Source organism: Coturnix japonica, chromosome 8, assembly GCF_001577835.2.
Source record: "Coturnix japonica isolate 7356 chromosome 8, Coturnix japonica 2.1, whole genome shotgun sequence".
Classification (NCBI taxonomy): Eukaryota; Metazoa; Chordata; class Aves; order Galliformes; family Phasianidae; genus Coturnix; species Coturnix japonica.
In genome coordinates, this window is record NC_029523.1 from 3,385,754 (window position 1) to 3,401,877 (window position 16,124).

The following is a 16,124-nucleotide window of genomic DNA, read 5'->3' on the forward strand; positions in this document are numbered from 1 at the left end:
TACATAGTGTCATTCAGGGATAGCCTTTAGGTGTAAACCAGATCACCCACTGCCTAAACTGCAGCTACAAAGTACATTATGAACCATTCAATGCTATTTTGACACTTAAGGCCACACAAAACAGGTCTAATATGCATAGAGTTTATTTAGTACTTATATTCTACAGTCAAAACGCGGTTTTACTAGCAGTATTAACTTGCAGTTAAATGTCTAAAAAAACCTAAATTCAAAAATTTCAGTAAAATGTACATCCAAAGCCAGACCAACCAATGCCAAGACTTGGTTATTTCAAGAAAGTTTATATGTCAGTAGAAAATACCTCTTTCTTCAGTAAAAGATCATTACACTACTAAAGATGCACAGTTGAGACCAAAAACGCTACTCAAGGATTTTCATTCAATCTCTCGTCAAGGAAACAAAGTTCTACACTGATTTTATCTAACCAGGATTGCAAGACTATCATCTGAATTTGACAGCTTCCCTTTTAGGAAGCAGGTTTGACATAAATGTAAGTAATATTACTTGTAGAAGGTGTTCAGTACGCTGTTGGTCTGCACTGTGCATCTTTAATTCGTGTAATTAAATAGCAAAACACATGGACCTTGTTGTGTTTTTGCCACTGCAATTTATTCCTTAATTCTTTTAGTTTCACCATTATCTTAAGTCTTTGCTTAGCAAGACACACTCATTAAGTTGAGCAAATAAACGTACATATTAAATTTATATTTCATTAAGGAATTTTGCACATGTGCTGTTATCAAAGTATTTTTGGCCTATCATTCTTAGGCCAGTTACATCTTCTGACCAGGTTAACAATTGTGCACCTGGAAAGCCTGCAAATCAATGATGTAAGTAATAACGATATGCAAAGCCAGTTTTCATTTTGTTCCCCATTAGAAAAAGTCCCCAAACAATAGTTTAAAATAACCCTTTGAGTTCTAAACTTCAGAAGTCTCAGGGCATTGTCACTTAAGGCAATATTCCACTCCAGCCATTGAGAAAGCGTGCTGTTTGCCTGCAGAGTCTACTGAGTGCCAATTTGTTACAGAAAGTCATCTCTTAAGGCAATCAAAGGGTTAATTATGCTTCTTTCCCACTGTATCTCCCACTCCCCAGCCAAAGATTTTCTCGTTAATTTCATGTAATCCCACAGAAGGTAACAGCAAGACAGTGCCTTCATTATTGGATGGCATAAAGCCATGTTACATTTAGGCTGTTTAAACATGATATGGCAGCTAAAGTGTGGTTCTACTCTGGGGGAAATAAAAAAAGGGAAGGAGGCAGTCAAAAGCAATCATCGAAACTTTGTTGGTTTGTTGTTGTTTTTCAACTTAACATTGTCTCTAGAACAAAAGCTGTTTAACTTACCAGAATAGTTTCCTTAACATCCGAATGTTAAAAATCCCCCACTAGGATATTCTGTAATAGGAATTATACTTAAGCGCTCATCCAGCTCAAACACCTCGCTCCTAAGAAGCTGGAAACAAAGTTATTTCACACAGCAGACAGAGCTGTGAATGCATTTATCTGCTCATTCCTTCCACAGGATTATTTCTCAAGAGTAGAACTACGCTTTTACTTGAGAACAGTAATGGAACAGACATTTTTCTTGTAATTAATTGTGCTTAACAAAGCTGGTACCATCAGGATAACAGCCATCATTCATTATTAAGGAAACATTTGTAAAGCTCGCAGCATGTCACATATGTGTATGCAGATACGTAGCTTTAGAACGCAGAAATACCCAGAGAAACCACGCTTCGCAACATCGAAACCAGAAATCCAACCATAAGCACATAAAGACGCCATACTTTCTGCTGAAGGTAATTTTAAGTCGTAGCTCCCAGAGCAGCATACAGCCTTCTTTTACACCTTCCCCTTAAGTCTCGCTTGGCAGTGTTGTACACTGTACTGCGTTGTGGTACAATGAAATCTCTACCATTACAGCAAACAAGCCATTGGAAAAAATGACTTGCAAGCTATTTGTACTCAGTGAACCGTTGCAAAGGGCTACATAAGCTTATAAACTGGCCAAATGCTTATAAAACATAATTAAAAGAGCAAGCAAGATGAGTGGCTTTTTCTCAGGTTTATTCCTACATTCTATCCTTAGAATACTTTCAATATTGCAAAGGAGCTGCCCATCCATCTTGGATATTCATCGTGTACACATTTTCCTTATTTCCAACTGGACCAACACTAAAGAGAATGGAAAGCTCTGACCCACCAAATTCATTCAGGAAAAAAAGGTTTACATTTGAAAAGCCATTTTCTTAAGATGGTTGTTGTGTGAAAACAACGCCATTTAATTGCAAAGGCAGATACTGGATATAAAACCAAAAATCTGATACATAGAGCAAATTAATTACTCTGTTAGAGAATTATATAATCAGTGAAAGGTAAAACATTGTCCTGCTTTTAGAATTATACTGTGACATCAGTTCTGGGTTAAGTTTCTGAGCTAAGCTATCTCATGCTCAATGATGGCAAAAAGGCAGAACACAGGTAACAGAAGAGAGGATGAGAGTGAGGAGTGAAGTTTAAGCCAAAGTTCACACAGTGACTGGAATGATGGGATAAAGAAAGAAGCCAAAACAAACAGGAAAGTAGAGCACAGAAAAAGAATGGTAATAAAAAAAGCTGAACATCAGTGGAACCATCACTAGTGCTTCTGGTCTGACAGCTATAAGTCAGGTACACAATCAAGCAGAACAGTATCTTCCAATGGAGAAAAACATTCTCCCAGTGTTGTTCCAGTTGGAGCCATTATTAAAATACATTTACTAACATTGTCCTTCAAAAGCCAAGAAGGTACACTTTGTTGGACAGCCTTTCAAAGCCATACCTGTAAGTAGGTATTTACAGCCCCAATGAAAAAACAATAATGGAAGAGAGCAACATCCTGCCCCCACAATTATTTAACTGTGGTTTAAAGCAGCAAGTTTCTTTACTGTCAGTTATTAGTGGCCACTGCATACTGGGCAGTTGAACAAGCCTTGCTGATTCCATATCTAGACTGACCTTTAGACTTCTTTAAGCACAGAGTATTGTAAATTAATCCCTATGTATTTAAGTCCTACAAGCATCCCAAACCCTACTCTGCCTTGCTATACAATTCCTGGCATTAAATCCTCATTCTTGGCAAGACTGCAACCATCTTTACTCATTATACAATGGGGACACACTGTATTGCATTCAGAAATCTACCATATTCTTGAGTGTATCACTGCAGTGAAGAATCCTGCCCTCTCATGTCCACTGGTTACAGCTATTCATTACAAATGAACATTTGTACTTCTGCTGTGCTACCAACCATTAGATCCTTTCCTTAATGGTAAAGTGCCTGAATATTACAATTATTAGATTATTACATTTTAAACTAAGAATTATTAGGATATCATACCAAAATGCGAGTCTAACTGAAAGCCTATTAATGGTGACAGTAATCAGGAAACCTGCAATCACCCAGATTACAGCCATACTTTTAGACCTGTTAAATGTTTATTCTGAACTTCACCACTTCTAGATTCTCTCCTGAACTGCCGAGCAAAATTATAGCCCCATGTTTTGTTAGTGCAAGCACTCCTCCAATGCAAAAGACACTATTAAATTGAGAGTCATGCCTCCTCTTTAGTGAAAAGGCAGGTTATTTATTGCATATTAAATTATCATCTAGATTTAGGAAATTTGTCTTAACTCGCATAACAGCAACTGCTGCCCCTTCACATGTTCAGGTACCACTTTTGAAATTACTATTTCATAGTAGTAATGTATATCATAACACGTAAGTCATACTGTCCTACTGAAATCCAGCAAGCAGGAAGATAAAACACAAGCATTTTCCTATGGAAAAGGATAAACAAAGCCTCATTCTTATGCCACTTATCATAAGACAGTAACAACCTCAAACAGAAGACAGTAGGAACAACCAGCACACCACCAAGTTTCCGCTGTCCACTCTCAACTGGGTTCTCTCTCTCCGTGCAAACTTTAAAGGAGGAACAGATGACAACATGATCTCCGCAGGGCTAGCTCTACAGCAGACATAGAACATCCTAATGAGATCTTAATATGGAGTTATGGTAAATATTTAGGGGCATATTACGTACGCCAGCATGGATAATATATCTAGCATCAACAGATCCTGAGAGCTACAATTTCAGTAAGTTCTACTGAAAAAACTCACCTTCCCCATACTTCAAGGATTTGCATTTTAAACTGGAACCACTTTCAATGTTGCAGTGCTACTGTAACTTCAGTTACTGTTAATAACTAATCTTTTATCTTCAGTAAATTTATGCAGTTAACTGCCAAAAGTTACTTGAAATACCAGTTCAAGTTTCTCATTCCATATTTAGTCCAAAACATTTCCTATTACTTCACAAATACTACTTCAAATAAGAAAAAGTACTTGTAACAGATACTTAGCCATCAGTTATTTTCTACATCTCTAGCTTAATAGGCAACATCTAATCAGTTGTTTGACTATTGTCTCATGTAAAACACATTACTAACAAAAATATTTCCAAAACATCAGTGCATTTACTTGAAATAATTAGCATGTAAGTATGTTCACTCCCTGTATTTCTTACATTTATTCAGCAAGGAGATAACACTCGGTAGGAAGCTTTTCCACTGGAAATGGCTAAATTTCTAACTCAAAGTGCTATTTTGTTAGTTTCTTTGCAGGAACACTTGTTTGTTTCTGTGTGTTACCCAACTGGCTGGTGCCAGCAAAGAGTTCTTCAAGCCTTTTAATAGAGCTGTATCGTAACAGCAGCAATAATCCAGAAGTAACTCAACTCACGCTCCCTTAAAACTAACACACCTACCATCTGCTCTTTAAGCCATGGATTTAAAACTACTCTATTGTTTCTTAGTGTCAGAGAAGGATTCCCTCACCGCTTTGATTTATTTAAGTCTGCAGCAGGCTACCTTCAATCTCATACTTTTAGATAGCACCAAATAGATACCCATCCTACAGAGTACAACCTTTGAATTTATAGTCGATATGTAGGAGGCATAATCAGAGGTATCAAGAGTTATTATACTTGTGTAAAAACTTGCTTATTTAGGCAGAAAAAGATGGTCTTACATGTCATTTACCACAGTTGGGTTATTTCTATAAACCATAATAGTTTTCATATTAACAACAAATTCACTGTTTAAAATAGAACTATCATTAAAAGATGCTGACGTAAAATGTCTGATGAGAAGCGGTAAAACCATCACTGAAAAAAAACCCTCTTAATACTGTGATCTCCTAAAGAGACCTTTTAAACTTCCCCCCCATACACACATCTATAAACACACACACACACACACACACACCATTTTAAATACATATTCACATGAATTGCTATCGGCCCCTGTTCCCAAGTGCTAAGATACTTACTAGCTCTCTCTTCCCTCTCCTCACATTCTTACTATCATGAACAAGGGAAGCATTGAGTTTCAGTCACTTCCTAAATGAGAACATGAGGCAACTGTACATTTCATAACAGTTTTTTAAGAATTGGTCACTATAAACTGGAGGTAGTTTTGAAAAGCATTAGATTGAATTAATTTACGAAAAACAAGTAGTGTTAATCTACAAAAAGATTGTAAAAATGAAGTATTCTCATTAAGATGTACGTATTATTGAATACATTCTTTTGAAGAAACTGTAGTTATTTGTTTCTAGTTGTTACCACTCAGCTTTCAAGAGTCAGCTAAGATGAATGCATTCGCTCATCTTCCTCACTGAAAAGCACACTGCTCCTATCTGAAGTCATTGCAAGTTCTGAATGTGGTTTACCAGACATTTCCAGGCCTTTCATTGTTAGCAAGTCTGTAAAACTTTCTCCAAAGCACACAGCACTTCTGAAACTGCATTATACAGAAACTACTCCTCTAAGAACAATTTTTTTTCCTTGACAAATCAGATATCCCTGCTAGAAGACTTAGCATGAGCTCTTCCCCTTTCAGGTTTATCAGTGTGAGGTTTCACTGGGTAACTTTCATACCGCATCACAGTTGCACGGTCTCACATGTGCTATATGTTGTTTTTTGTAGACTCAAAGTACAAAAACAGAAACTGTTGAACCTTGGTAATTTGCTGAACATGGCAGGAATAAAGAAAGGCCCAAAGAAAAAACACACTCTCAACTAACCTGCTGTTAAACAGACACTATTAAAAAGCTAAGACCACCTTTTCTTTCCTTCCCCATCCTAGAAATAATTCATCCACTTATTCTTGTAAACAACCATCACACTGCAACGGGGGGGGAAAATAATCTCAGTATTCATGATCTAATACAAATGAAATTAAATTACTTATTGTGTAACCCTGTAACTCTTAGCAAACTTCCCACCATTATTTTCATTTGTGCACAACAGGAAAAAGGAGAAAAGTGATTTATCATCTGCTTTTCTTGCTTTCCCTTCACAAAAAGGTAACATTTTGATATGTATATTATGTGCCATATTCTAATAAAGTACATTTGGCTAGGGGTTCCCAGGGTGAAGTCTGTTGCCAGCAATGGACCCACTGGGAAGAACAGATGCCTAGAAAATTAAATCAAATCCAAAATGAAGTTTCGAATGACATCCAATGCTCCAGCATCAAAACCACATATATCCAACATGCCTCTGTCATCTGGATCGGCGATAGCAAAACCTTTTGATGTCATTCCACATACAATCAGTTTAGCAGGAATACCCATTTTCTAGAAGAAAAACAAAAAGATAACTTCAGAGCACACATATACAGTAACCAAAACATGCCAGAGGCCAAATCTTGTAGTCCTGCATGCACAGGCCACTGTCTGAAACTGATAGAAACCAGACAGGCCAAAACAAGAATTGCAGACAGTTTGTTAACACTAAATGGCAATAGAAACATCAGTTACATAAAAATAAAATGAAGTAATTACAATGAAGGACATTAACAAAACTTTCCTGCAATATTAAAATTCATAGATCCTTTCAAATGTCAACACTGACTTTGAAAATCAGCCTCAGATCTGGTGACAATAAGTATCAATCATCTAATCAAAGTTAAAGAGTGGATTTCTGTCTAAGGCAAGGATTTCCAAGTGTTGATTGAACAACTAAAGCAGCTGCGGCCTGGACAATTCAACAACATGAGCTGAATCTGCAGGTTAGCAACTTGTAAGGTGAAGCTAAGCAAGTGTTAGGAAGGTCAGAGTACAGAAACTCCAAGTCAAAAGCACAAATGTAAACACAGGAGCTAAGCTCTATGCCTAACTCTGGCTGAGGTTCACCAGGCAAGTTAAAGATTAAGGTATTAATTTCATATGAGTGAATATGATATGAAGGACAATGTCCATACACAATTGTATTTGTAGTTTAGATGTATTATCAGTTTAGAAACACTTTTCTTAAAGTGTGAAGGATCACTGCTCAAGTCATAGTTTTAATAGCAATGCTGGTAAGAAGGTATTTTTTTTAGTTCCGTTTCCAGACCCTGAAGCTGCACAGCTTACAGAGCCTGTTTAAAATATAGAGGCTGTTCTTCACAGGATACCATCACCTCATTCTCTTGAGTTTTCCTACAGGCTTACCTTCATTACTTATAGTCTGGGGTGTTCTAATGCAAAAATAAAGTTAAACAATAAACTTATTTCTGTGAGTTTAACATTAAGAACTTACAACAAATAACTTATTTGTATCATTAACTTATTAGATCAATCACACAGAATGCAGAAATACATATATTCCCTGAACGCCAAAAGCAAAGTAGGAGAATCTCAAACCCTTTTATCAATTCAGTGCAGTTAAATATGTGCAATTACTTCCACTAATTCAAACTAAATGGAGAATAAGTAATTTTTTTTAACCCTGTATAAATTTATTCTTTACTGCACATAGCCACAACTTGTTAAGTCTCTAAAATGTGGAAAGCAGTGACATGTTTTGTACTGCATCAACCAATTGCAAGCACTCGGAAGTATATTTACCTCCCTGTACTCTCTAAGAGCTGTTGCAGGACGAGTATTTCCAGCAAAGGTCTCATTATCAGTAAACACAATGAAGACATCAGCAGCTGTCTGTGTTTTCTGAGCCCATATCATTGGAAGGGAACAGTCAGTGGTACCCATTGGAATCTTAAAAGAAAAAACATATACATGGAACATTACTACAGAAATTAGTAAGCCATGGAAAAAATGCTTTTTAGATAATCTTCATGGTTTGTTATATTCAGAGGCTTCTTTGTTAAACAACAGTTCATTCATTCAATGCACTCCTGTTTTATTTATTTATTCTTTCCAAATTAAGCATTGTGATCTAGTAATGCCATTGTCAATGTTGTTATTTAATATTCAAGGAAGTTGGAATAATCACTCCTGTTCAACTTTCCTAAAAGGAAAGGGAAAAATTCCTGTGCTTTCATATATAAATATCACCTAAACGCAGCACTACAAATGACTGCAAACAAAATGAAATGCAATGTAATTATGTAATTGCTGAGCCCTCTCAACTCTGATGTTAGTAAGAGCATTCTCTTAATTGCAATTTTATTTTATTTTAATTTCACATACTTCATACATTTTCACTAATACTTGAGGTAACGTCATATCAGCTGTCACAGGGCAAGGAACCACTTCATGCGAAAAGGCAACAATATGGGAATCCTTCTCAACACGTGCTACAACCTGAGGAAGAAGACGACAAAAAGGAGTTCAGAATTGTTAATGCCCAAATCAAGATACTTCCTGGTGAACACATCATATCCTTATTTAAGACCACGCAAGTCCTCATATACATTCACCCTGTACTTTAAGTATTGTGTAACGCTATTATGAATAAGCAATGCAAAAATTGGAGCTTAAGAGCTGTTCTAATTACCATCACTAAATACACTTATTTCTTCTCTCCCCTCTCTGACATACACACCACATGTTTAAAAACAAACACATTCCACTCTAATATAAACACTCAAGAAACATTACAATACCAAACAGAGGCAAAAGTTATTGTGAGACAAAGGCACTGAAAAGGCATTGTTAATAGTTCATATGTATATAAAAGTTAACCCACTTTTCTTGATCCAAACTCTGTTACATTATCAATGTAACAGAGTTGTTTCTTATGTATTTGCAGTTAAGCTGAGTGAAAAAGCAGCCTTAACCACTTTGATTAGAACTGGAAATTGGTTGCTGGGGGGTGTTCAAGGCCAGGCTGGATGGGCACGTGGACAGCCTGGTCTAACATTAAATGTGGAAGTTGGTGGCCCTGCCTTTCAGCAGGTAGTTGGAGAATCATGATGCTTGAGGTCCCTTGCAACCCAGGTCACTCTGAGATTCTGTGATTAAGCATTTGATCTATCAGTATGGCACACTGTCCTATCTTCTGTATGTACAAGAGTATTATATAACAGCTTCTTTCTGATTTCTAACCAGCTTTAGAGTACCCCTGTATCAGAAATGCAGCTCAAGCTGCGTTTAGTTACAGATAGAGAAGTTTAATGCCTCACCATACACATTGTTGCTGCAACTGTGCTAGCGTTCAACACACTGCCCAAAACTTTTTGGGTCATTGAAGCACTGACATCAACTGCAACTACAAAACGTTTTCCTGTTGGTTCAACTGCCTAAAAGGAAAAAAGAAAAATGAAAACATGTACAGATGGGTTATAAATTTGTTCTTCCTTCTGCTTTCCATCTAGATGCATCTTGTTTATTTTTTCAGGACAATAGCATTACCAAAAGCTAAGTCGTTTTTTCACCTCCCTCCATTTAATAAAATCATTAAGACTTTTGTTATCAAGTTGGAATACTCTTACCCACTCAGGAAACACTAAGATATATTTTTATAGGCTTCCAGAAAAAGAAAAAAAAGACTTAAGCCTAGTAAATAGAAGCATTACATTACCTCAAAACTTTTGTAGAATGAAGCATCTAAAGCTTCTAAGATGTCTTCATCAGGACGCCACCAAAACTTCCCTCTGCTTCCATGTCCGGATTTATATGTTTCTAATGCAACCAATACGTGGAATGGATGTATTCTACCCTACAGGCAAAGTAATAAAGTAAGTTTTCAGAAGCCTGAACTTAATAACACATTAAAAAGCAGCACAAACTAAGATGACTGTAAATCAAAATCCACTTTGCTTCAATTGCTTTTGAACAGTTTATGTAGTGGCTGCTGCATATTTTAAAAATCACAACTTCACTCTGCTGATTTATGAACATTTTGTTGTTTCTTTTCTCTTGGCGATGTTCAAGTCATGTTAGCAAATGGTAGGAAATCTGAATGCCTTCTATCAAGGTGTTACGCTACCACCTTCGCACACCTTTCTCCCATGTGTCAGTAATGACATAGAATGAAAGAAGAAACAACAGAAAGCAAAGAGCAGTGAGAGAGGAAACAAAAAATGGAACTTGTTCTCAATTCCACTAACCAACTAACTCAAAAAAAACCAACAGAAAGTCACTGATCTTCTCTATATCCCACTAAATACCTACGGATTTCTTCCCCTCCTTTGGAGAACCCTACCATTCCTCATATGGTATAATGGACAGTAAATCATCCTGAAAGGAGAAAGTCTCCCTGTTCTATCACTTTTTTCCTATCAGAGGCTAAGCTAATTACACTTCATTCACTTCCTGGGGTCCCATGAAAGAGCCTTCCCTTCACTTATTAGGACTGTAAAGCTGACTCTAAGTTACAAGACTTATGAAGAGTGGATGAACCCACTAGGCAAAGCTTGCCACGGCCTTAATTCACTATACTAGTTGTCAGTACCCTTCATCTGTAAAACAGCTCTAAAGTTTATTAAAAGAATAAGCTACAGATTTCTTACAAAGACTCTCTCCTTCATTTCATAAAGACTTTAGGTAAAGAAACAGTTTTGGAAGAGGTTGAGAGTCAAAGGTTGGCAATGATTATGAGTTTAATCATGTGTTAATTTTTACCTTTTTTAGCAGTTTCTCATTTCGCAGTCGTTCACACACTGTTGCCACTTCTGAACCCCGTGGCTCAAGGACTGAATTTGCAGTCATCTTTCCTAAATTCCTCAACAAAACAGAAATGGGCATGTCTTTCAGCAACGCCTTCCACACCTCCAAACAAAGAACAAGAAAAACAAGATGAGATTCCCAAGTACAAGAAATGACACCTGTGTGTTTACTAAGTGTATTTTAAAATAAATGTGCAAGTTACATGAAGGCTTGTATTACAATTATCTACATGTGTAAATAACTTGGAAAAAAAAAAGCAGAGGCTTATTTAGCATAGGCTTATTTTTAAGCAGAAATCTTAACTTAAAATATTAAGTGTTACTCTAAAAAGAATACAAAGCTCCTCAAGTTTACCTACCTCTTTAGATTTCAGATGGTTTGTCAATAGATGTTCCCTAACGAGACCATATTCCTCTATTAAATGAATAACCTCCAATTCATCTTTCGTGTGTTTCACTCTGTCCACAGCCTCCAAGTATTTTAAAAGCTTTTCAGTCTCAGCAGAAACTGCTTTGTCTTTGTAAGCTTCTTGGACTTCTTTCCACCCTTTGGTGATGTACTTAGTGACGATGGCTACTCCTATAGAGAAGGAAAATATTTTCCAAACAGGGTTACAGTCTTAATACTGCCATTCATCACTCCAGCAAACAAACAAGTTAGCAGGTTATTTTTGTGAAAAACCAAATGAAGTAACAAAGAAAAGAACTGCAACTTCCCAGATCCGATGATCAGTTCTAAGAAGGATCAGCTCCATACAATTTAAAACAGCTGTTTTGTTTACTGTGTTATTCTCCTTGGCAGTAAAGAGCCTAACAGATTCTAAACCATCACTCTTCCCAATTAATGAACAAGTGTTATCTCAGCATTTGTAAGCAGACAGGAACAAACTGAAAGTACTATATTATTTTAACTTCTCTTGACATAATAAGTAAAACAAGGAATAAACCCTTTTAACCTTGAAGACAAACAGTTACATTTCTGACATGATCCCTCACACCTTTACAATGTAATTTACATGATACAAACAAACACTACAAAATCATCATCACACTGGCATAGACAACGAAGGTCAAGGAAGTATAAACAGTTTACTATAAGTATGTGAAAAACAAATGAAGTCATAAACAATCTGACTACAAGCAAGTACATGGTAACAAGCTAATATCAACAAAAAAGAAAGAAAAATGCCCAATGAGGGAGCCCTAGGCTTATTAGGGGTTACTAATACATTAAAGATCATACACCCCTGTATGGAAATGAGATAGGAAATGACAGCAGCTTCTCCTTCCCAGATGTACCATCTTTGAGCCCTTTAATACGTATGTTTTAAAGATGAAACAAAATAACCAATTAGAAACTGTAAAGAGAAGCAATTCTGTAATCAGCTACCTACAACCAACCACACTTCTAGTCAGGTGTGTGCTTGCTTTGCAAAGGATAGCCTAACACCTGACTGTGCAGAACTGAAACAGAGACCTTTACATGAACTCCAACTAAATGTTACTATTGGCCGCGTACACCAGACATGAACTCAGCCCCTAAGAGGGATAACACAGGTATTTGTGTTTGCAAAAAACATTCCACTGTTAATATTACAGGTTTAAAATAAAGTATTTTCAGGTGGATGAAAACGTATTACCTTCACTGGCAGGTTTCAGGTGGGACAACCTCAGAAGATCTTTATGAGACCAACCATTTCTTTGTTTATATTTTGTAACTGCTAATGCAACAGCCATGCCATTCTTTCCATTGTACCAATCTGCCACAGCTCTTCTCAGTGCCCGGCCCCATATGCCACACTTCATGCCCTCCTTCAAATCTTTTTTAAATTGGATGAAAGAAAAGAGATGAGTTGGTACACAACACACCACAGGAACAGCTTTAAATGCTGCTTGTTTTGTTTTTGCATCAGAACACTGTGAACAAACTGCAAGTGCAAAAAGCAGGGGCTCCTGTTTGGCTGTTCTGCCTTCTTGACTGAATGTCTTTATTTCCTGAACAACTTCACACCCTCTGCCTTCTTCAATCAGTCTCATTAAAGCTGCTGCATTTTCAAAGCCCAGCCTCTGCTCCTTGACACAGTAAGTACCGCCTTCTGAACCAAAGCACAAGAAGCGGTGCAGTCGATTCATGTCAGTGACGTCCCACGCATCATTGCTGTCAGAGTCTGGCACCTGCATTTCATTTGGGGGTTGAGCTTGGTCTGCCTCATCCGCCATTGTTTGTGCTCCCAAGAGGTCTGTTGAAAGAACAGTAATGTTATTTAAAACTGCTACAAAAGCTTTCTGACTAAATCCTTTAATCAGTTCTAACTTAAGTACACGTATCAGATCTATACACCTGTGTTTTTCCCTTCATAAACTTATTACAAGCCTGCAATAACTAAAACCAATGAGAGACTTGCATTTTTTTCCCCTACCTCTCAAGTTATAATAGCAATGCGTTAATTCCCTTGAAACTAAACTAGAAACTACTTTATCCTAATCAGTGGCATAGAGAAAACATGGCTCACACCACTTTGCCACAAATATATTACACTACTTTCTTAAGTATTTTTTTGTTTGATGAATTTGATCAAAATTGGGATCTTGTCCCATTCTGTTTTGTGGATGGATGTTAGAACTTACCAAGTGAAGAAACACAGTGCTAAAATAAAAGAAAATACTGGTAAAATACTTAGTCAGAAGACTGTGAGAATTTAAATACGGTGGGTTTCAGTGAGGCTTTTCACACAACAGCTTCTTAACAACTGACAGTAACTCAAGAGAAGGAAAACAGAGCTATATTACAGGTTCAAATAGTCTGCTGCACCATGTAAGATCCAAGAAAACACAAATTCTGTATTGCTTTATGTTTTCAGTTAAAAATAGAAAAAGCAAGAAACCACTGTGAGAACACAGTCCTTCAGTTCTTAATATAGTTCCTTCAGTTCCAATTCTAATCCTTATTATCAACACTGCTCCCACAACATCAATGTGACAGCAGTAAGTTCAGTTCTCTGGATTCTCACTTAACAATAGAAATCCATTAAATAGGACGTAGGTACTATACTACACACACCAATAACCTAATCCATCAAACTCTACAGAGAATACACACAGAAACCCACAGGCCTTCTTTGCAGATACCTGCCTTGGTAACCATTATCATTTGTACTTGCAAATAAGAATGAAACTTAAATGGAATAATTTTTGTTTTTCTATTTTAACAGGTAAAATCATAGGATGTCCTGAGCTGGAAGGTATCCATAAGTACCTGTGATTGTGCTTGAGAATGGCTTGAGTGGGAAAAGATCTCGTATTCAGCTGGTTCCAGCCCCTACCATGGACAGGATTGCTGACTGTAAGTGGGTACCAAACTGCTAAGGATCCCATTGAGCCTGTCTTTAAACATCTTTAAAGATAATTAATTATCTTTAATAATTAATTAATTAAAGACAATTTCTCTGGGTAACTTGTACCAGGGCCTCACCACCATCAGTGAAAAAAACTTCTCCTGGTATCATCTGCCTCAATCAGTGGGACTCTGTTCTCTTGTGGCACTTAAGATACCTATAGAGGAAGCTAAACTTCCAGGCTAGGAATCTTATTCCTGCCATTCAAAATGCAGAGGCTGGTATTTTTATCTATTATATTTTTTCACATAATTACATAACTGCACAGGTTGGAAAGGACCTCTGAAGATGATCCAGTCCAACCTTCTGCTACAGCAGGTCCCACAGAGTAGGTTGCATGGGAATGCATGAGCAAACAATGTGCTGTTATATCACTGCTTGATATAAAAGACAAGTCTATTGCAGAGATTGCTACTAGTATTGCACCCAAACCAGAACAGTGGAAAAGAATCTCTCTAGTTTCAGAAAGAGTAAATAGCTCATGGAAGATGAATAGCTGTGGAGATGGTAAACCTGTACATTTTGTTTTTCCGAATCACTGTTACAAAGGAAAATCACTATATCACTAAACAGCAGAAGGTGATGGAGGCCTAGGCTTGTGTCTGGACACACACAGCAATGGATTGTGTGGGGTCCCTCACAAAGGGGATACAGCAGCGAAGATGAGTGATGTGGGACCACAGCCCTGGGGCAGCGAGTGGGAAGCAGGGTATGGGAGGGTTTGTTGCCAGGAGGCTGGACATCACTGTTACCTGCCCCTTGAGCAGGGTGTGAGCACAGCTCTTCCCTCTTCTACAGCCTGTGGCACCTACCTGCTGCAGCACCACTATGTGTGCTCAGGTTACAGCCTGCAGGATGTGCAGGGGCTGTAACAAATCACTGTTGGTCTTCTTAAGAGATGACCTGCAGTGCAAGCTTCAGTTATATGTGAAAAATAACATCTGAAGCACAAAGCTTTAACAGTAGCACAGGTTTTTAGGCTGACGATGAGACAAACTTTACAGTGAAAACATGCAGTTTGACTAAGTTTGATGCTTTATTAAACTTTCCAGGCTTTTTTTTTCCCCCTTTTAAAGTCAACACCTCAAATTGTCCTCAAAATTCAGATGTGCTGAGAGAAATCACGTTCACCTCCCTCTGTACTCGATCTAGTAAAGGTGTATGTTTGGTGGCCCTGCCAGGCAGGGGGGGCTGGAACTACATGATCCTTGAGGTCCCTTCCAACCCGGGTCATTCTGTGATTCTCTGCTTTCATTAAGGTGAGTTCAGCTGTGGAGCACAGCAGGGCTCTGACAGCAACCCAAGTGCTTTTGCTTCATATCAAGCATCTCTATCTAACGAGGAACATTACCGGCCCGTGACCCAGATGCCCATCGGATCGCCCTGCAGCTGACACCACACTACACAGGTCATATATTCGCCCTGAAGGACTCACCGGGAGCCCGTAGCCGCCCCGTGTTCAGGTGCAGGGCTCAGCAGCCCACTCTCCCCCACCCACCTCCCCCTATCTCGCCACAGCCGGGCCGGGCGCTGCCACTTGCCTGCGAGGCCGCGGGGTGGGACCCGCCCGGGCCCGGGACCGATCACCTCAAGCGAAGGAACGCGAAGGGCCCGACGGAGCTGGGGGCTGTGGAGCCGGTTGTGAGCGCTGGGAGCGGCCTCGGGCTGGTCCCACACCTCCACACGCAGCCCCGCCCGCCGGCGTCCTGACAGCATCCCCGGGACCCGGATGGAGCCGCTCCCCGGCTCTGACCCGGCTGTGGTTT

At 38.4% G+C, this 16,124-nt stretch overlaps 1 protein-coding gene across 2 annotated transcripts; it reads right to left on the reverse strand.

Moving 5' to 3' along the window:
• Nucleotides 1-125: 125 nt before the first annotated feature.
• RO60 (Ro60, Y RNA binding protein) lies at nt 126-16,110 on the reverse strand. 2 transcript variants are annotated; one of them, XM_015869434.2, is made up of 9 exons: nt 15,900-16,110; nt 12,604-13,203; nt 11,323-11,543; nt 10,920-11,066; nt 9,877-10,014; nt 9,479-9,595; nt 8,544-8,657; nt 7,962-8,108; nt 126-6,707 (listed from the first exon to the last, which is right to left on the reverse strand). In XM_015869434.2, exons 1-9 carry the CDS (start codon nt 16,072-16,074, stop codon nt 6,555-6,557), a joined length of 1,812 nt encoding a protein of 603 aa, XP_015724920.1. In that variant the 5' UTR covers nt 16,075-16,110; the 3' UTR covers nt 126-6,554. The 2 variants fall into 2 exon arrangements, with proteins under 2 accessions (XP_015724920.1, XP_015724922.1); XM_015869436.2 differs by lacking the exon at nt 126-6,707 and having other exon boundaries at nt 7,967-8,108; nt 8,551-8,657; nt 15,900-16,109.
• Between the last annotated feature and the right edge of the window lie 14 nt (nt 16,111-16,124).

What these genes read in the sequence shown, in the direction of transcription:
- RO60 (XM_015869434.2), bottom strand. Translation starts at nt 16,074, where the DNA reads ATGCTGTCAGGACGCCGGCGGGCGGGGCTGCGTGTGGAGGTGTGGGAC. An exon ending in TATTAGTGAAAATGTATGAA is followed by an intron (nt 8,109 to 8,543) that starts GTATGTGAAATT and finishes TTTTCTTTTAAG; the next exon opens with ATTCCAATGGGTACCACTGA. An exon ending in CTCTTAGAGAGTACAGGGAG is followed by an intron (nt 6,708 to 7,961) that starts GTAAATATACTT and finishes TTTTTCTTCTAG; the next exon opens with AAAATGGGTATTCCTGCTAA.